General features: G+C 37.0%; 1 protein-coding gene across 1 annotated transcript in view; it reads left to right on the top strand.

Annotated features, from left to right (window-relative positions):
• The window catches only part of ALG13 (ALG13 UDP-N-acetylglucosaminyltransferase subunit), a 74,730-nt gene that overhangs the window by 46,711 nt on the left and 5,919 nt on the right, over nucleotides 1-22,100 (top strand). The window contains 4 exon segments of the mRNA XM_060001992.1: nucleotides 911-1,079; nucleotides 9,195-9,380; nucleotides 13,422-13,462; nucleotides 15,225-15,408. Of these exon segments, the coding sequence (XP_059857975.1) occupies nucleotides 911-1,079; nucleotides 9,195-9,380; nucleotides 13,422-13,462; nucleotides 15,225-15,408 (580 nt within the window).

Here is a 22,100-nt window from a genome sequence, read left to right as displayed (position 1 = left end):
CCGTAGGAGTAAATAAGATCATCCTGGAAAAAGGAAGAGATTGAGAACAGCATCTAGAACAGAGCCTGTGCATCACCATTTAGAAAATGGGTAGAGAAGGAATAGCCAAGGAGGGAGGAAAAGCAGGAGAGTGTAGTATTATGGAAGCCCCAGGAAGAGAATGTTTCAAGGAATAGTCAAGTGTCAGTTGCTGCCAAGCCGTAAAGCAACATAAGGACTAACAAGAGTCTACTATGATTTGTTGCCATGGAGACCACTGTGACTTTGAATACAGTTTCTGAGAACCAGAGAGGGTAGCAGCCACATTGCAGTGGGTAATAAGAAAATGGAGACTACGGTGAGGACAGGGTGTTCATGAAGAAGAATCTGTTACCATTTATTGAACATCTTTCTGTGCACAGCCCTGTATTGGGTGCTGTGGCCTAATCAGAGAAACAAGTTGCAGTCTCACGAAGTTAAAAAAAAAAAAAATAAGCAAAGAACATTTTCTGTTTGTTTTTTTTTTAAGTGTGTGTGGGGAAACATAGATGCATGTAAAAATAAATATGTACTATAAATTCCTGGATAGTATTCAGGAAACCCAGAGGTTACTTGTTTGTGGAGAGAGGAACTAGGCAGATGGAGGACAGGGGTTGGAGGAAACTTTTCATTGTATACAATTTTATACTTGTTTTTTGAATCATATTAATGTATTACCTTTCCAGAAAAATATTAAAATAAAAAAGTAAATCTCTCAAAGTCATCTGGGGTCTTCTAAAAGAAATAACCTTCCTGTATTAGGTTTACATAAATATTGGCTTCTTGGTGTTTTAGTTATTAGAATACTATTTCCTGAAGTTTAGGATCAGATAAGAGACCAATATTGTTTGTGAAACCAAACAGAGTTCTAAACTTTCTTCTACACTTACAGGTGGTGATGGTGAATTCTGCAGCAGTTGCAGCTTCCTGTGCAAATATTGTTCCAGCTCCAGTCTTACCTAACTGTGCAGCAGCTAATCAAGCTAGTAGTACCACTTCAATTTCCTCACAGAATGCTATACAGCCTCTATTTGTATCTCCGCCTACACAAGGCAGGCCAGGTAGGTTATTAGTGGTTCCTTACTTTGGAAGCCTCTTTTTCTATTCATGAACATGCCCATACAACAATTCTAGTGATTAGATAAGATTACTTTAATCTCCAGTATTAAATTTCAATTTTTTTTCTTGCAAATTTAGCTTTGGTATGATTTCATAGCTATTGTTTTGCTAACCCCATTGAAAATTTAGAGGACTTGTACTAGTTTCTTAAACTTCAAGTTAAGTTTTATTATACAGAAATTAAGGTAAAGGTATTTCACACTTCACAGAATTAATTCCTGAAAAGTTTGGCTCTAGAATTTAAGAGATCCAGGTTAGAATCTTGGTTTTACAACTTACTAGCTATGTAATTTTGGACAAATTATTGAACCTTTCTTATCTGTGAGCTTGGAGGTACTGATAGTACCAATTTATGAAGTGGTTGTGAAATTCCACTGAGTTAATATAATTTAAAATTTTCAGCAGAATTCTGGGGACGTGGTGGCAGCAACAGCATAGCTTTTCAGTCTGCGTCCCCAAATAAAAATGGAAATAGCAAAACCAATACCCATGGGACAATGTTTAACAACAAAACTAGGGGACAAGGTCTCCCCATGAACCCCAGAATTTAAGCAGGTAGGGACAAACCATCAGTCACAAGACCTGCATGCTGTCAGGGTCAATGTGGGAGCAATAAGACAGAAGCATCGGGGATGTTGTCTGATGGACCTGAGAACAGAAGAACCCCAAAAGAACTAATAAGAATTCACTGGACAGTGGGGCAGCCAATTTGGAAGGAACAGCTAAGACTGGGAAGGGATTTGACCTCTCCAATACTAGGTGAGTGCTTTGGGTACATGGTAAAGGGACTAAAGGACGTGGAACAGTTTTGCCCCTAAGAACTCTGAAAACTGACCTGGCAGGGCTACCTTTTAGGATAATATTCCTCACTGGGTAGAAACTGCTGGGAGTGGAATCAAAGTTGATGAGGATAGGGAAAGAGCAGGTCCAGACTAAAGCTGAGAGAACAGAGCCAAGGAATCCTGGAAAGCAGTCATGTTTTTAAACACTACAAAAACAATAGAGATCCCTAAGAAGTTAGAAACGCTTTCTTGTATTTCATCTCGTGCTAGAGTTCATAAAAAATAATTTCACATAAAAATGAATGTATATGTATTGCTGATTCACTTTGTTATAAAGCAGAAACTAACACACCATTGTAAAGCAATTCTACTCCAATAAAGATGTTAAAAAAAATGAATGAAAGAAAAGCACTAAGGTTGCATACAAAGGTGTTTTAAGAGGAAAACAGAATAGTATCCCTGTTAGACAGTAAAAGCATGTCAGAATGTGCACACTAAACAGAACTTAAACTAAACCAACAACTATTTCAAAATGAAGTAAAGACATTAATAAAATAACACAAAATGTTAAAAATAACAAATCAGGATTAGAAAAACTCGGATGAGGTGACAGAACTCAGGAAAGCATTAGAAATGGAAGAAAGTCATTTCGGTAATGAAGACTAAACTATAAAGAACATGACCAAGTATGTACAACAGATAATGCTTTAAGAGAAAGATGTAAGAAAGGGGGGAATCTAAAATGAAAAAAACGAAGAGAAAGAGTCAAAAGTGACATATTGAAGTTAGGCAAAGGATATCCAACACTGATAGAAGTTCCTAAAGAAGAAAACCAAAGTAAGGGAAAAGAATAAATACTAAAAACTATAATTCAGAAAAATTTCCTGAAATTAAAAAACTTTAAAACTACATACTGAAACAGTGCTCTGCAGAATATTGAGCCAGAGCAACCAACACCAGGATATTCTAGTAAAACAACTGGGCTTTAAAGAAAAAGAGCCTGTGGAGTATAAAGGAAATAAAATGATAATCGTCAAACTTTGACAGCAATGCTTCATGCTACAAGAAAATGGAGTAACATTTAAGATAATGAGAGGATATGTGAACCAAAGATTTTATATCCAGTCAAACATTTTCAGGCTTAAAGGGTAATGTATAAGAATTCAGAGAATATTATTTGCATGAGCCCTTCTTGAAGAATCTAATAAAGATACGCTGTCAAGTAAGGTAATTGCTAGCCACGTATGACACTTTAAATTTTAATTAATTACAGTTAAGTAAAATAAGTCTTCAGTTGCTCGGTCACACTAACCACATGCCAGGTGCTCAAAGCCACACGTGGCTAGTGGCTACTGTATTGGACAGCACAGATACAGAATATTTCTGCCATCACAGGAAGTTGTATTGGAGGAACAGAGTGTATTGGAGAATGATTTTGACTTTTAGACCACCAAAACAATAAAAGACATTAGCTTAAGACCTGATTGTAAGTATTAAATATATACTTAACACAAAATGAGGGCTGAGAGGTTGATGATACACTATGTAAAGCCTTATATTTGAACAATATAGGTACAGTATAGCTATTTTTAAAAATGGGAGAATTGAGAGACCATGTGCCAAGCATTTTTTAATGCTTTCAGTAAACACATCAGGTTCTTTTATCTAGATACTTAGATTGTTATTCAGAGACTATAATGTTGGCTAAAACAAATGAGTATGGGATATTCCAGTTTTATCCCTCTGTGTCCTTGCAAACTGGGATCTTAGTATGGAAGAAAGGTAATACACATGTACTAAAAAAGGCTAAGGAGAAACTTTTATGGTATCACATTTGAATTAGAAGTATCAGTATGAACTTGAGGTATTTTATCTTTAAATTTGTGTATTTCCTAGCTCTGTCCACTGAAAAGGCTCAGAAACAATGAGTATCTTTAGCACTCTTCTGCTGCTTCTCACTTAAACAGAAACAAACAGCTTTATGGAGAAATTTCTGGTTCCAGGTCTGGGCAGGAGATGTTCAGGATTAGCCTGGATCATCTTGTCATGCTAGATAGCAAGGAAGCTATCAACAGGTACTGGGGGTCGTGTCAAAAGGACTCACGAGCCATCTTGAAGAGGTTCCCACTGGCCAAAGATGGAACAGTTTGAGCTTCAACAATGATAATTGCAATAGATTGGAACATGTCAAATATATTTAAAAGTTCCTGATGATATTTTAAAAATTGGTTCCCTTGGGATTAACAACTATCTATCTATCTATCTATCTATATATATATAAACAACATACATAAAATAGATTAAAAAACAAGGATTTACTGTATAGCACAGGGAACTGTAATCAATATCTAATAATAACATATAATGGAAAATAATCTGAAAAGAATACATAACTGAAAAAAGAATTGGTTCTCTTAAGAGGATGTTAGGAAACCAGTTTACGTTCTTGAAAACGGGACAGTAAAGTGAAAGAATCAAGTATTTATCCTGCCTTTCTTATATGAACTATAATACGGGGTAACCAAATAGTAGATGAGGGGAAATATTTCTGTATATTAGTATTCTAATCAGTGAAAAAGAAGTGGCAGAATGTAGTCATTTTGCAGTCGTTACTGAATGGATGCATATTAAATAGCAATAGCTGCTAAGATTGCAAAGATAGTGAGACATAACCTATAGACTACCAAAGGAATCAATCCTGAGTCTGATCTAGTCTTCTGGATCTAGCTGCCTATTTGCAGGAAATACAAGAACACATTGAAATGCACCATGAGTATGTAATCAGCAAAATCCAGACTGGGAAACTCAACAGGTCAAGGGGTCTTCAAAAGACAAATTGAAAGGAAATGACAGGGATGGAGAAGGGACCTATAGATTAAAAGAGGTTCAAGATACAGTTTTTAAAAAACTGTGTAGGGATGCACATTTGGGTGACAAAACACTTAAAACTACAAAGAAGTGATTACTATGAAAGTCAGGATAGTGGTTGATTATGGTGGGTGTAAGAGGGTGGTGATTGTGATGGAGTGCATGGAAGTTTTCTGAAATGGCTGGCAAAGTTTTCTTTCTTAACCTGGATAGTGTCCACCTGAAGGATAGTGTCCACCTGAAAATAATTCGTTTGATTTGTTTTTTGTATCTGTTTTATTTATAATATAAAAATTAAGTACTTAGCCGCTGTGCCTGGAACAAAACATGCAATATATGTTCATTAATGACCACAGAAATTTTTCATTGGAAATGTTAATGGAGATACTGGTTTTACTACTTGTGCTAATTGTAGGGGAACACGTTGGCTATCTGCTTCCAGCAGATGTCTGAGCTTAAAAAAACAAGTGACAGGTGAAATCAAGCATTGTAATACCCCATTTATGTAGAATCATTGAAAGATTACCCTTTAAATGCCAGATTTATGTTTTTTTGTAGATACTTCTAAAAATGTATACGGCCTTCATTTTACTTTTTGTTGAGCCACTTGTGAACCTCAACTATAACTCTAATAAGTAATGGCTGCTTTTTAGTTGCTCTTTGTCGTTCCTGTCCTCTAGATACAACTCAGGTTTCTCATTGTTATTCATGTGTCTGTCTGGCAGCCCCATCCCATCCTCCTTTAAGTCACTTCCTATCTGCCAGGTAACTCGATGCCATGATTGCTTTTATTATGATTGTCTTCATAGGCATTAAATCCTGTTAACTGAGTTTTTTGGTAACTGTTTCCAAGTCTTTTGCCAGGGCCGGAGCTAGTGACTTACTTGCTCTGGGTACAGAATTAAGGGAGTATCAAAAAAAACCCCACAGTGATCAAGATAAATAATACTTTAATGCACTATTAAAAGAAACAAAACTAATGCAAAAACAGAATCCATGATAAACAAAGTATCAAAGTTTTTTTAAAAGATAGGAACTGTGGGCCAGGCTTAGGGTGAGGTGAGTGAGGCACTCACTCTTGTGGTCATGCAAGTGCAAGCTTAGATCCTATCTTTTGCAATTTTGGTATTTTAGTCATCATGAATTTTTTTTTTTGCTTTAATTTGGTGGCCCTTTAATTTGGTGGCCCTGCCCTTTGATCTCTAGAGAAGCTGAGTCTTACTATGTATATTCACGTTCTCTTCTGAAATGTCCTGAAGCAGACTGCAGCTGCATGGACAAGGAAATAAGCTTTTTGAATGAATTTCATTGGTTTCCATTCACTTTTAGAAAAGTTTGCTTCCATTGTTCTGGGTCCATCACTTGAACTGTACCTGGTAAGCCCATACATAGAGCCCTGTTAAGTCTGCGAATTAGATGCTCATGCATCTCTAGAGCAACTGGAAGTTTTAAAAGCTTTTTCATATGGAACGTATTATAATATGCATTTTAAAAGAAAGTTGAGGGCTTCCCTGGTGGCGCAGTGATTGAGAGTCCGCCTGCTGATGCAGGGGACATGGGTTCGCGCCCTGGTCCGGGAAGATCCCACATGCCGCCAAGCGGCTGGGCCCGTGAGCCATGGCCGCTGAGCCTGTGCGTCCGGAGCCTGTGCTCCGCAATGGGAGAGGCCACAACAGTGAGAGGCCCGCGTACTGCAAAAAAAAAAAAAAAAAGAAAGAAAGTTGAGTTCAGTTACTAAATAATGGCTATATTTCCCTGTGCTGTACAATATATCCTTGTTGATTAATTTATACATAGTAGTTTGTATCTCTTAATCCCCTACACCTTTTTTGCCCCTCTTCACTCTCCCCACGGGTAACCAACCACTAGTTCTCTATATCTGAATCTGTTTCTTTTTTTTTATAATCATTTGTTTTATTTTTTAGATTCCACATATAAGTGATAATGTAGAGCATTGGCCCCCAACGTTTTTGGCACCGGGGACCGGTTTCACGGAAGACAGTTTTTCCACAGATGGGGGTGAGGGTGGGGGGGCGCTTCAGGTGGTAACGCGAGTGATGGGGAGCGATGGGGAGCGGCAGATGAAGCTTCGCTCGCTCGACCGCTGCTCACTTCCTGCTGTAGCCCGGTTCCTAACAGGCCGCGACCGGTTGGGGACCCCTGATGTAGGGTATCTGTCTTTGTCTGACTTATTTCATTTTTCACTTAGTTTACATCTGTGATTCTCAGCTGGAGGAGAATTTGCCCCTTAGGAAACATTTGACAATTTCTGCAGACATTTTCAGTGGTCCTACAATTTGGCAGGGGAGAGCTACTGGCATCTAATAAGTTGAGGCCAGGGGTGATGCTAAAACAGCCTCCACAACAAAGAATTATTGCGCCCAATACGTTAATCATGACAAATGAAACCGGAGGTTTGTCCTAGATGCTAATATGTTACCAGTTATATGTATTGTAAATATTTTCTCTCACTTTGTTGATATTTTCATTTTTCCTGTGGTACCTTTTGATGAAGAGAAATTCTTAATTTTAATGTAATTTAAGTTATCAAAAAAAAAAAGTTGAGTTCAAAGTAACCTCCAAATTTCTTCCGTCCTTGATTCTCTCAGGCCCAGGAGAACTTACTTAGCTACCTCTATGTCTAGTATTTGGTTTTTACCTTGTAATCGTAATCACATTCTACTGTTTTTAGCTAATTGAACTTATTCCAGTTGTTTTTGAAAAAAATGGTGTGATTTGAGTGCTAGTTTAAAAGGAATAAGAGTGTGGCTTTGTTGAAGCCATTATTTTATAGAAAACAAGCCCATGAATCTTTAGAGCATTTGGAAGTGTTCTAAAAATTAAATCCTCTTCTAAAGCTGTAAAAGTGGAGATTTCTACATGCATGACAAAACTCCAAAACTCGAAAGTTATTTGAGCAAATTTTTTAAATTTACTGTTTAATTTAGATACAGTAAAATTTTTTTTTTGGTGCCCTGTTCTATGAGTTTTAACAATGCATAACATTGTGTAACTACCACCACAATCAAGAGAACAGTTTCATCACCCCAAAAGAGTTGGTTATCAAGTTTTAAATCACCCTAAGATTTAGATTTCCTATTACTGTTAGCCTGTAGTTGTATAAAGGGTATAAATAAATGTGTTGTTAGTATATTTGTTGGTGAATGAAAGCAATGTGGATTACTTGTAATACTTGGCCTTAAATTCCTCTTGCTAAATTACCAGAATAACAAATTCAGCTTGTGTGGACTGTTCTTTTACTAAACTAAGTGTTCTAAAACTCCAAATTTAAACCTTTATTGAACAATGAGCCCAAACTTTCTATACTTCTCAGGGGTAAAATTATAATGCAGGCAACACAGTGATAAAATTGAGTACTGGAATTTCTAAGTCAGCTAAAATGTTCAATTAAACTTGAAGGGTTAGTATCAAAAAATTTAACAAATTTATGTAACATAGTATGTATATGTGGAGATAATTTATATTCACTAGGTTGGAACCACATTGCTGCCTTTATCATCATAGAGGAATGTATTGATATTTAAACATAATTGTATTTGAATTTCTTATGTCAAAAACTGTGAAACTCCTAAGTGACTGTGGTTTTTAAACTATAGTAACAGTTATAGAAAGTTAAAGGGATAAGATAGTTCATCTAGCCTGTCTGTTTTAGATTCTGTAGGTCCTTAGAAATGGAACTGTTACGATTTAGAGTTCTCTATATTCCTCTGATGCTACCAAGTAGAAACCTTCAAGGACTGCTTAAATCTGTAATCTGTGCAATTTAGTCTCTCTTACTAGCTTCTACATCTTGTGATTTGGCAGATGGCTGAAAACATCCTTAACTTTGTATTAAGCTCAGTAAAAATTTTGCTTTAATAGTATTTATTTATGTACATGTTAGCTGATGTTCAAAATCTTGGTAGTCAAGCCTCTGTAGTTTACAGTTGTTTTTCCTTTTTAATGTCAAGTAATTTCCTTAACTCAAAATAACTTGTAATGAACTCCTACTTTTCAACTGGCATGTCTAAAAGAATATGTGCAATTTACCTTCTTTTTTTTTTTTTTTTTTTTTTTGCGGTACACGGGCCTCTCACTGTTGTGGCCTCTCCCATTGCGGAGCACAGGCTCCGGACGCACAGGCTCAGCAGCCATGGCTCACGGGCCCAGCCCCTCCGCAGCACGTGGGATCTTCGCGGACCGGGGCACGAACCCATGTCCCCTGCATCGGCAGGCGGACTCTCAACCACTGCGCCACCTGGGAAGCCCTAAGTTTTTGTTTTTAAGTCAAACCATAAGACCCAGAGTTGCTTGACCATATTGGGAACACAAAAGAAATAGAGGACGAGCTACTGCTTATAAGATGTTACAGCTGTACATTGCTAGTTTGTTTTGTTTCCTTTTTAGTCATTGCTTCAGCATCCTATCCATACCTGGCTGCTCCTATTCCTGCTGTGGCTGCCTCTCTACCACCTCCACCTCCTCCACCACCACCTCCTCCTCCTTCTTCTCTTGAGGTGACAGATACTTCAAACTTACCATCACTACCTCCACCTTATTCCTGTGATCCATGTGGCAGTGATCTGCCTCAAGGTAAGTAGATTTTGAGACTTGGGTGAGAGTTATTTAGGTCTGGTTTTTTTTTGGTTTTTTAATTTTAAATTTTAGAGCATATCTCTCTTTGGTTGACCAATGAGGGTAGGGTGGTGGACCAAACGGAAATTGACTTGAGAGCATAATGCTAGGTAAATGACTAAGGAAAGAAGGAACTGAAAGCTGAGAATATCTTCTGCATAATCAAGAAGTGTATGGTTGAGCTGACTCACGCTGCTTTTCTAAGGTAGCTACATGTCTGCCCTGAAGAAGATTCTCAACTGGATATCTGCTCTCAATAATTTCTCTTGAAAAGCAGGAGTTGATAACACAATTTTCTCCATTTCTTTTATTTAATGCCTACCACAAGTGCATGAAATTGTTGCATTCTTGATATTTAAGATTCCAACTGAATTTTGAAGAATTGGAAAAGGTTTTGGGGGGAGGAATTGGGGTGGGGGGGGCTCTGATCTGCCTTGGATTTCAGCCATGTGTTGTTTCCTTAATTAAACTGAGTAGCTTTCCATTGGAAGTCTTTTGTTACCCCTCAGTTTAGCAGTGTATCTCAAAAGAGAATTGTAGTCAAAAGTTGTTTGTAGCTTATTCATACCTTTTTTTTTTCCTGTAACATTCCCTTGATTTTTCTAGCTGCTTTTCTATTCTATTTTGGGTTTTTTCAGCCCCTAAGGTAGTCACCAGGATCTTCAACTCCATTCTGTTCTTCTTCCCTTCCTTAAAACTTGATTATCAACTTTATGTGGATGATTTCTAAATCTATCTGGCCTTGGCTTCTACCTACTTGCTAGACATTTTCACTTGGCTTTCTTACTTTTATTTCAGACTCAGTCTGTCTACAGTGAAATTCCTCATCTTCATCTCCCTTCTTTCTTCTCTTTAGGCCATGCAAAACATTGACTCTTTTCCTTGGTTTTCTATTTTATTAATAATGTATCATTGAACAATGATCCCTTTACTCCTCTCCCCTCACCTACCTACCCCTGCCCAAGATCTTCTCAGCACATAATGCTGATTTTGCATTTTCCAGCATTTTATTTTGAAAATGTTTAGACATACATGAAATTTGAATTTTAAAATGAATATTCATATATCCACGACCTATATTCTGTTGTTAACAGTTAACTATACTTGCATTAGCATGCATTTCTCCATCTTTTCCTCCATCCATCTCTCTGTCCATCAATTAATCCATCTTTTTGGTGCATTTCAAAGTAAATTGTAGACATCATTCTTCCCCATTAAAAACTTGAACATTCATATCATTAACTAGAGTTTGGTATTTATTTTTTCGTTTTTTGGGGTTTTTTTTGCTGTACGCGGGCCTCTCACTGCTGTGGACTCTCCCGCTGCGGAGCACAGGCTCCGGACGCGCAGGCCCAGCGGCCATGGCCCACAGGCCCAGCCGCTCCGCGGCATGTGGGACCCTCCTGGACCGGGGCACGAACTCGCGTCCCCTGCATCGGCAGGCGGACTCTCAACCACTGCGCCACCAGGGAAGCCCTATTTTTTCTTTTGATGTAAAGTTTACATATAATGAAATGAACAAATCTTTTTTTTTTTTTTTTTGCGGTACGCAGGCCTCTCATGTTGTGGCCTCTCCCGTTGCGGAGCACAGGCTCCGGACGCGCAGGCTCAGCGGCCGTGGCTCACAGGCCCAGCCGCTCCGCGGCATGTGGGATCTTCCTGGACTGGGGCACGAACCCGTGTCCCCTGCATCGGCAGGCGGACTCTCAACCACTGTGCCACCAGAGAAGCCCGAAATGAACAAATCTTAAATGTACACTTGCTGAGTTTTGACAGATGCGTACATGCACCTGTGTAACCCAAATCCCCATCAAGTTATAAAACATCATTATCCCACAAAGTTCCTTCATGCCCCTTCCCAGTCTTTCCCTACCCCATCTCTACTTCCCCCCAGAGACAACCACTGTTCTGATATTTTTCTGCCCTAGTTTTACCTGTTTTAGAATTTCATGTGAATATAATCATACAGTATGTACTCTTTATGGAAGGCTTCTTAACCTCAATGTAATGTTTTTTGAGATTCTTCCATGTTGCTGCATATTATCAGTAGTCTATTTGCTTTTATTGCTGAGTATTTCGTCATATGGGTACTCTACAGTTTGTCCATTCTCCTGTTGATTGTCCATTCTCCTGTTGAGGGACACGTGGACTATATTCTAGTTTGGATCAGTTATGATAAAGCTGCTATGAACATGCTTGTAAAAGTCTTTGTGAACATGTGTTTTCATTTCCCTTGGGAAAATATCTAGGAGTGGAATTGATGGGCCTAGATAGGTGTGTGTTTAGTTTTGTAAGAAATTGCTGGTCATTTTTCCAAAACTGTACCTTATCTCCTTCTACTTTTACAAGAACTCCATGCATCTGGTTTTCTACTTCTAAGCCTTTGCTGTCATGGTGATTCTACTCAAATTCTCTCCCCCTCTACTCTTCCATCTAACTTCCTATTTAAATCCTATCATTTTCATGATCCCACCCCCCAGTTGCATTTCAAAGTGATGTTTTTGAGTTCTTATAGTCCTTACCTGCCACTTTTTTTTAACAGCTTGAGATATAATTCATATACCATGCAAGTCATCCATGTAAAGTGTATAATTCAGTGCTTTTTAGTATATTCACAAATTTGTACAACCATCACCACTGTCTAATTCCAAAATATTTTCATCACCCCAAAAAGAAACCCTGTACCCATTAGCAGTTACTCCTCATTCTCTCTGACCCTGGCAACTATTATTCTGCTTTGTTTTTTTTTTTTTTTTTTTTTTTTTTTTTTTTTTTACTATTCTCTATAGATTTGCCTGTTCTGGACATTTCATGTAGATGGAGTCATACAATATGTGGTCTTTTGTAGGCTGGCTTCTTTCATTTGGCATAATGTTTTCAAGGTTCATCCATGTTGTAACATGTGTCAGTATTTCATTCTTTTTTTCAGCTGAATAACATTCCATTATATAGATATACCATATTTTATTATCTATTAGTTGATGGGCATTTGAGTTGTTTCCACATTTTTGCTATTGAGAATAATACTGCTATGGATTTTTTGTGTGGATGTATGTGAATACCAAGGGGTGGAATCCCATGCCATTTGTGGATTTACTTCCTGCTGTCATCTTTTCATATTCTTTAGCTTGAGCATTACGCTTTATACTGTATTCCCACGTAATAGTCAAAATACAAGCTCATTCTTTTAAAGTGGCAGTAAATACATTTGTATGTATTGGGAGTCTCCAACTTAAGAAAGAGGGGTTTTCTGAGAGTTTTTGTTAGTGGAATCAAGTTACATTATCTTATTTATAAGAATATATGTGAATCCCAGGTCAATCAATAAAAATATATTTAGAGATATACTTGAAATGCTAAGGCTATTCCCTCTTCTCTCATACATCTACATTTTGTTCATTTGTAAAGTACTTTAAAGTTTTGTGTCTGAAGAAATTTTATCCCCTTACGGTATAACTTATTTCGAGTTACCTTGCTCATTGCCTCCTCTTTTTGGAGTCCTAGTGGTGGTATGTTAGTCATGTTAAATAAAGACAAGGTGAATTGTTTCAAACAGTGCTAGTTATCTTAGTAGACATCACTAATCTTGGCATTTGTAGAACATTAGTTTGTACTATGTATTAGCTCTGAAGACCAACATGATTGCTTTTGTAGTAGATTTGTATTAAAGTAAAATTTTAGTCTTGAGACAAGCAAGAAAATGCCTTTACTAGAGTCTCTCTAAATATTTGCAGAGTAGTATTCCTGTAACATCTGTCTAATATTAAGAATAGAAATAAAATCTGTATTTGTTGATTAAACCTTCTTGGCTCAGAAAACGATCTTAGCTATAGTGGTAGGTAAATGGTCATTTACTATAAGGTAGAATTGAGGGTAGTGTTGATGTGGGAAGACAACATTTGTTGTATCTACCTTAATACTGAAGGAGAAGAGCTTTTAAATGGTAAGTTTTAATTGTTTATGTCATCTAGTCACTAAGATTTAAATTTTTAATTTTAGATGCTAAAGTTTTGCAGTACTATTTCAATCTGGGATTGCAGGTAAGAGTCCTGTTAAAATTGCTTTGATTAAAAAAAAAAACAAACCTCTAACTTAAAAACATAAGCCGTTTTGATAATCAGACTCTTGAACCTTAAAACCCAAGAACGCTATGAGGGACCTAAAAGATTTATTTCTGTCTTTATATCTCTGAAGATGACACAGGTCAGTTTTCTACTTTAACCTCCCAGTACTTCAGTTTCTCTTATAAAAGAGTTGTAAACTGTCATGAGTGGGGGCCCTATGAAGTACAACTTCAGCATATATTGGCCTCCATATTTAACATCATATGCCAACCCTTCACTATGTTTTTCTATCTCGAAATAACAAATGGATTATTTATCCTGTTTACTTAAAACATTTTTGTGGCTATTTCTGCATTTTATGTGAAAAGTAATCCGACTAATTCAAAGACATTTAAAGAGCAGTATTATTTTTAAAGCACTCATGTGTTCATAGATATTTGCCAAACACTGATTTTTACCACTTCCCTGAGTTGTAGAAAGGGAGTACTGACAGATATCTTAATATCACTGAAAGGTGTCTCTGATTTCAGGTAAGAGCCCTTTTACTTTATACTTTCAGGGATCATTTTCCCCCTGAAATACACTTCTGATATAATAAGATGACACATTTTCTGAAAAGGAATGATGCATCTTAAGATTTGGCATATGACATAGTAAACCAGATAGTCTCCTGGATAATACTCAGATTTTCCAAGACACTGATTTCCCTAAAACATTGGACATATCATTTCCAGAAAACTATCTTTACTGACTGGCACACATTTATAATTTAAGAGTAGTAGAGTGGGTTTTTGTTCTCTGAGACTATATTTCCTAAATGCAGTTTCAAGAATTGAAAAAATAAAGTGCTTGCCCCTTCAGTTATGTTTGTTTATTATAGTCACCTGTGGAAACAAGGTGGAGGCAGTTTATTATTTGTTTATTTTTAGTATTTTTGTTTGTTTTAAATTTAAGTATAGTTGTACAACATTATACGTTACGGGTGTACAGTATAGTGATTCACAATTTTTAAAGGTTATGCTCCATTTATAGTTATTATAAAATATTGGCTGTATTCCCCGTGTTGTACAATATAGTCTCCTATATTTTACATCATGGGAATACAAGGAATTGTAGAATAGATATTTTAATATTTTCTAATATTAAAAGTAATAGCATCCATTATGGTGCATATGGAAAATACTAATGTGTAAAGAAAACCAAAATCACCTGTATAATCACTGTATACTTTGGTATATTTCCTTACAGCTTATTTATTTATTTTATAAAATATGGACTATACTATGTAATTTTGTAAACTTTTAAGTTAAACAATATGAACACTTTTTCCTTAAATATTTGACACCATGATTTTTTTTACTGCCTGTATTTTATTCCATCATGGATATATCATAATTCATTCATCCAGTTTCTTGTTGTTGAATATTTAGGTCGTTAATTTTTTTTGCCTTTAAAAACAATGCTATAACAGACACCTTTGTATACAGATCATTGTGTATATCTCTAATTTCCTTAGGGTGCTTTCCTAAAATAATTCCTAGGTCCACGTATGAGATACAGAGGCTGCGAAAGATCTTAAAGTTGTTATAGAGAATAGATTTTCTAAATGTCGTATCATTTAGTTCAAAAGTCATTGTTATCCCACCTGGAAATCATGGCCCAACTTTTTTTTTCAGCGAAGAATGGTACTAGTTTAAGAAAAGGAATAGTAAAGTGTTTTTTCCCTCTCTTGCCCAAGTGCTATCACCACAGCTTGTGGCACTCCATGGTCTGTATGCCACAGATGCAGGAGCAGCAGCAGCTTCATGTAGAGAATTATCCAGTCTGTACTGAGCCGTCACCTCTGGTGAATCAAACCATTCCTCAATTATACAGTGAGGTGGGGAGACGAGATGGCACACAGGCAGATGTATCAGCACATGGTAAGTATGTAATGAGATTCCCTGCAAGAAAGACAATTGGATTTTATTGTGTGTAATTTAATAATAGCCTTCAGATATTATACTAGACCAGCATTTCTTAAAGCATGGTATGTGAACCTTTTGGGGTCCCTGAGACCCTTTCAAGGGATCCATGAGGCTAAAAGTATTCATCATAATACACGGATTTTGTCCCTTTTTGCTGTGTTAGATTTGTATTAAGGGTGCAAAAATCAGTGGCGGGTAGAATAGCTGGCACCTAAGCACAAATCAAGGCAGGGGCACCAAACTGTGCTAGTACTTAGTGTCTTCACACTCATGATATAAAAATGCCAGTTTTATTTATTTTGTGTTTGATCAAAGACATTCTTATTTTACTAAATTTTTATTCTTTCAATAATTGTACTTAGTATTCTGTATGACAAAATAGGAAGTGTTCATAAAGCTCTCTGCATACTGACGTATAGTGATTAACTTTAAAGAAAAGGGTTGTAAGCTTGAGTTTCGAGCTAAACTAGCTGACTTTTCGTGGAACACTATTTTTACTTGAAAGAGTGATAGACAGACTATGGTTATTCAGACTTGGGGATCCGGCAGACATTTTCTCAAATGAACACCTAAGCCTTATCACTTCGAGAAAAGCAACGGATAGTATTTTTTGTCAAAGAGAAAAATTCCAGCACTCAAATACATGTTATCCAAAATTCTAATTTTTATCTACCACCATGAGCTTGACAGCTTCCAATACTTCATTAACTCTTCTAATAAAATAGATGGTGGGGGGCTATTAATGAATGTGGTGTTTTACATTGTATAATGAAATGTGTCAACATTTGGTAGATCTGTATAACTCAGTGAAATAATATTTTCCCAATTACCAATGTATAATCTTACCTGTGCATGATTTAGTAAAATATCTATCCAAGATGCAAGATAAAACAATGGATTTTAATGTTAACAAAGTATGAAAAGTCCACATTGCTACTGACCTCTAAGAAATTACCACTTACCTAGTTGTGGTGTAGCATCAAAGAATATCTACAATTATCTGAAAAGCCTAATTATTAAGACTTCTCTCTTTTCCAGCTACATATCTGTATGAAGCCAGATTTTCTTAATATATTTCAAACTAAATGTATCATAATAGATAAAATACAGGAGCAGATATGAGAATCCAGCTGTCTTCTCTTAAGCCATACATTAGAGATTGCACAAGTGTAAAACAATGCCACTGGTCTCACAATTTTTTGGGGGGAAAATACAAATTTTTATGGAAAATGAGTTTAACATAATGGGTTTATTTTTACATGAGATAATATTTTTAACTTAGATTAATTCCTAATGTGGTAAATATTGATAGATAGAACCCACATAAACAAAAGCTATTTGGGATCCTCAATTTTTAAGAGTGTAAAGGGATCCTGAGACCAAAAAGTTTGAGACCTCTGTGCCAGACCATAAGGATGGTTGCTTTGTCTATAAGTTCACAGTATAATATAGATGGGGAGGCATTTTCAAGGATTTAGAGTAGGATCTTTGGACTGCCCTTCTTAGAATCAGCAGGAGGTAGAAGAAACGATGTGGACTAACCTAACCAAATCTGTTTTCCATTCCAGCAACTGCTACTTGATGGTTGTGATTTTGGCTAAGTTACTTAACCTCCCTAAGCCTGATTTTGTGTAAAGTGGGAAATAATGTATTTTATGATTTTCCAGTGTTGTTATAAGAACTATATGAAACCTTATATGTATAAGTATACTGTTCTGGTGCATGTGAGGAATGTGAATTTTCTTTCTCTCCTCCCTTAAAGAGTATTAATAGTTTTAGAATATTAGCACTATAGAATCTTATTCTTCATGTGGTGGTGTGATGTGGCCCATGGTAATAAAAATGAAAGTATCAACCTTTATTACATTTTTGTTCCACGTACCTTTTATAGAACTATTTTTATTGTAGTAAACATGAGACAGTGCCAGTCTTTACTTCACAAAACGAACGTAAGTTATCCCAAGTAATGAGGGACTCCTTTTTTAAAATATTTATATAGTTACTATAATAAGGTCAGAACAGCATCTATTTATTTCCATTGAAACTGGTGCATGGTAGTGAAAGTGCTGTAAATTTTAAATGATGCTAGCGTGTTCATGACATTCAAGAGATGACACTTAAAAGTTTGGTCTTTTGGGATGGTCTTCAGAGTTTTGCCTTCAAGTATAGACAAGACTGTAAAAACACCTGAGTTTTTAATTGCTAAAATAATACAAAATGGTTATTTGGATGGTGTGTGTTATACTGCAAAACTATTAGAAAACGTAATTGTGACGAACTCTTATAAAAACTGAATTGACAAGAATGACTCTAGAGAACGTTTCTTAGTGTAGTCTGTTGATATCTAAATCATCCCAGGAACATAGCTCTCTCCAGGTAGAATACATTTGACACATTGTACATACATTTATATATTTAATTTTTCATTTTTACTTTTTTTTAACATCTGTATTGGAGTATCATTGCTTTACAGTGGTGTGTTAGTTTCTGCTTTATAACAAAGTGAATCAGTTATACATATACATGTGTTCCCATACATATGTTCCCATATCTCTTCGCTCTTGCGTCTCCCTCCCTCCCGCCCTCCCTATCCTACCCCTCTAGGTGGTCACAAAGCACCGAGCTGATCTCCCTGTGCTATGCGGCTGCTTCCCACTAGCTATCTACCTTATGTTTGGTAGTGTATATATGGCCATGCAACTCTCTCACTTTGTCCCAGCTTACCCTTCCCCCTCCCCATATCCTCAAGTCCATTCTCTAGTAGGTCTGTGTCTTTATTCCCGTCTTACCCCTAGGTTCTTCATGACCTTTTTTTTTTCTTAGATTCCATATATATGTGTTAGTGTACAGTATTTGTCTTTCTCTTTCTGACTTACTTCACTCTGTATGACAGACTCTAGGTCCATCCACCTCACTACAAATAACTCAATTTGTTTCTTTTTATGGCTGAGTAATATTCCATTGGATATATGTGCCACATCTTCTTTATCCATTCATCTGTTGATGGACACTTAGGTTGCTTGCATGTCCTGGCTATTGTAAATAGAGCTGCAATGAACATTGTGGTACATGACTCTTTTTGAATTATGGTTTTCTCAGGGTATATGCCCAGTAGTGGGATTGCTGGGTCATATTGTAGTTCTATTTTTAGTTTTTTGAGGAACCTCCATACTGTTCTCCATGGTGGCTGTATCAATTTACATTCCCACCAACAGTGCAAGAGGGTTCCCTTTCCTGCACACCCTCTCCAGCAATTATTGTTTCTAGATTTTTTGATGATGGCCATTCTGACTGGTGTGAGATGATACCTCACTGTAGTTTTGATTTGCATTTCTTTAATGATTAATGATGTTGAGCAGTCTTTCATGTGTTTGTTGGCAATCTGTATATCTTCTTTGGATAAATGTCTATTTAGGTCTTCTGCCCATTTTTGGTTTGGGTTCTTTGTTTTTTTGTTATTGAGCTACATGAGCTGCTTGTATATTTTGGAGATTAATCTTTTGTCAGTTGCTTCATTTGCAAATATTTGCTCCCATTCTGAGGGTTGTCTTTTGGTCTCGTTTATGGTTTCCTTTGCTGTGCAAAAGCTTTGAAGTTTCATTAGGTCCCATTTGTTTATTTTTGTTTTTATTTCCATTTCTCTAGCAGGTGGGTCAAAAAGGATCTTGCTGTGATTTATGTCATAGAGTGTCCTGCCTCTGTTTTCCTCAAAGAGTTTGATAGTTTCTGGCCTTACATTTAGGTCTTTGATCCATTTTGACCTTATTTTTGTGTACGGTGTTAGAGAGTGTTCTAATCTCATACTTTTACATGTACCTGTCCAGTTTTAGCAGCACCACTTATTGAAGAGGCTGTCCTTTCTACACTGTACATTCCTGCCTCCTTTATCAAAGATAAGGTGACCGGGGCTTCCCTGGTGGCGCAGTTGTTGAGAGTCCGCCTGCCGATGCAGGGGATATGGGTTCGTGCCCCGGTCTGGGAAGATCCCACATGCTGCGGAGCGGCTGGGCCCGTGAGCCATGGCCACTGAGCCTGCACATCCGGAGCCTTTGCTCCACAACGGGAGAGGCCACAACAGTGAGAGGCCCGCATACCGCAAAAAAAGAAAAAGATAAGGTGACCATATGTGCGTGGGTTTATCTCTGGGCTTTCTGTCCTGTTCCACTGATCTATATTTCTGTTTTTTGCCAGTACCATACTGTCTTGATTACTGTAGCTTTGTAATATAGTCTGAAGTTAGGGAGCCTGATTCCTCCAGCTCTGTTTTTCATTCTCAAGATTGCTTTGGCTATTCTGGGTCTTTTGTTTTTCCATACAAATTGTGAAATTTTTTGTTCTAGTTCTGTGAAAAATTCCAGTGGTAGTTTGATAGGGATTGCATTGAATCTGTTGATTGCTTTGGGTAGTAGAGTCATTTTCACAATGTTGATTCTTCCAATCCAAGAACATGGTATATCTCTCCATCTATTTGTATCATCTTTAATTTCTTTCATCAGTGTCTTATAATTTTCTGCATACAGGTCTTTTGTCTCCTTAGGTAGGTTTTTTTTTTTTACATCTTTATTGGAGTATAATTGCTTTACAGTGGTGTCTTAGTTTCTGCTTTATAACAAAGTGAATCAGTTATACATAGACATATTTTCCCATATCTCTTCCCTCTTACGTCTCTCTCCCTCCCACCCTCCCTGTCCCACCCCTACAGGCAGTCACAAAGCACCGAGCTGATCTCCCTGTGCTATGCGGCTGCTTCCCACTAGCTATCTACCTTACGTTTGGTAGTGTATTTATGTCCATGCCTCTCTCTCGCTTTGTCACAGCTTGCCCTTCCTCCTCCCCATAACCTCAAGTCCATTCTGTAGTAGGTCTGTGTCTTTATTCCTGTCTTACCCCTAGGTTCTTCATGACATTTTTTTTCTTAAATTCCATATATATGTGTTAGCATACGGTATTTGTCTTTCTCTTTCTGACTTACTTCACTCTGTATGACAGACTCTAGGTCTATCCACCTCATTACAAATAGCTCAAGTTCGTTTCCTTTTATGGCTGAGTAATATTCCATTGTATATATGTGCCACATCTTCTTTATCCATTCATCCGATGATGGACACTTAGGTTGTTTCCATCGCCTGGCTATTGTATATAGAGCTGCAATGAACATTTTGGTACATGATTCGTTTTGAATTATGGTTTTCTCAGGGTATATGCCCAGTAGTGGGATTGCTGGGTCATATGGTAGTTCTATTTGTAGTTTTCTAAGGAACCTCCATACTGTTCTCCATAGTGGCTGTACCAATTCACATTCCCACCAGCAGTGCAAGGGTGTTCCCTTTTCTCCACACCCTCTCCAGCATTTATTGTTTCTAGATTTTTTGATGATGGCCATTCTGACTGGTGTGAGATGATATCTCATTGTAGTTTTGATTTACATTTCTCTAATCACGATGTTGGGCATTCTTTCATGTGTTTGTTGGCAGTTTGTATATCTTCTTTGGAGAAATGTCTATTTAGGTCTTCTGCCCATTTTTGGAATGGATTGTTTGTTTTTTTGTTATTGAGCTTCATGAGCTACTTGTAAATTTTGGAGATTAATCCTTTGTCAGTTGCTTCATTTGCAAATATTTTCTCCCATTCTGAGGGTTGTCTTTTGGTCTTGTTTATGGTTTCCTATGCTGTACAAAAGCTTTGAAGTTTCATTAGGTCCCATTTGTTTATTTTTGTTTTTATTTCCATTTCTCTAGGGGGTGGGTCAAAAAGGATCTTGCTGTGATTTATGTCATAGAGTGTTCTGCCTATGTTTTCCTCTAAGAGTTTGATAGTTTCTGGCCTTACAGTTAGGTCTTTAATCCATTTTGAGCTTATTTTTGTGTATGGTGTTAGGGAGTGATCTAGTCTCATACTTTTACATGTAGCTGTCCGGTTTTCCCAGCACCACTTATTGAAGAGGCTGTCCTTTCTCCACTGTACCTTCCTGCCTCCTTTATCAAAGATAAGGTGACCGTATTCTATGTTTCTGTTTTTGTGCCAGTACCATACTGTCTTGATTACTGTAAGTTTGTAGTATAGTCTGAAGTCAGGGAGCCTGATTCCTCCAGCTCTGTTTTTCATTCTCAAGATTGCTTTGGCTATGCGGGGTCTTTTGTGTTTCCATACAAATTGTGAAATTTTTTTGTTCTAGTTCTGTGAAAAATGCCAGTGGTAGTTTGATAGGGATTGCATTGAATCTGTAGATTGCCTTGGGTAGTAGAGTCATTTTCACAGTGTTGATTCTTCCAATCCAAGAACATGGTATATCTCTCCATCTATTTGTATCATCTTTAATTTCTTTCATCAGTGTCTTATAATTTTCTGCATACAGGTCTTTTGTCTCCTTAGGTAGGTGTATTCCTAGATATTTTATTCTTTTTGTTGCAATGGTAAATGGGAGTGTTTTCTTGATTTCACTTTCAGATTTTTCATCATTAGTGTATAAGAATGCCAGAGATTTCTGTGCATTAATTTTGTATCCTGCTACTTTACCAAATTCATTGATTAGCTCTCGTAGTTTTCTGGTAGCATCTTTAGGATTCTCTATGTATAGGATCATGTCATCTGCAAACAGTGAAGCTTTACTTCTTCTTTTCCGATTTGGATTCCTTTTATTTCCGTTT

The sequence above is a fragment of the Delphinus delphis genome, chromosome X (assembly GCF_949987515.2).
Source record: "Delphinus delphis chromosome X, mDelDel1.2, whole genome shotgun sequence".
In the NCBI taxonomy this organism is placed as follows: domain Eukaryota; kingdom Metazoa; phylum Chordata; class Mammalia; order Artiodactyla; family Delphinidae; genus Delphinus; species Delphinus delphis.
Note: the sequence above shows the minus strand (reverse complement) of the source record. Positions and strands in the feature narration are given on the sequence as shown.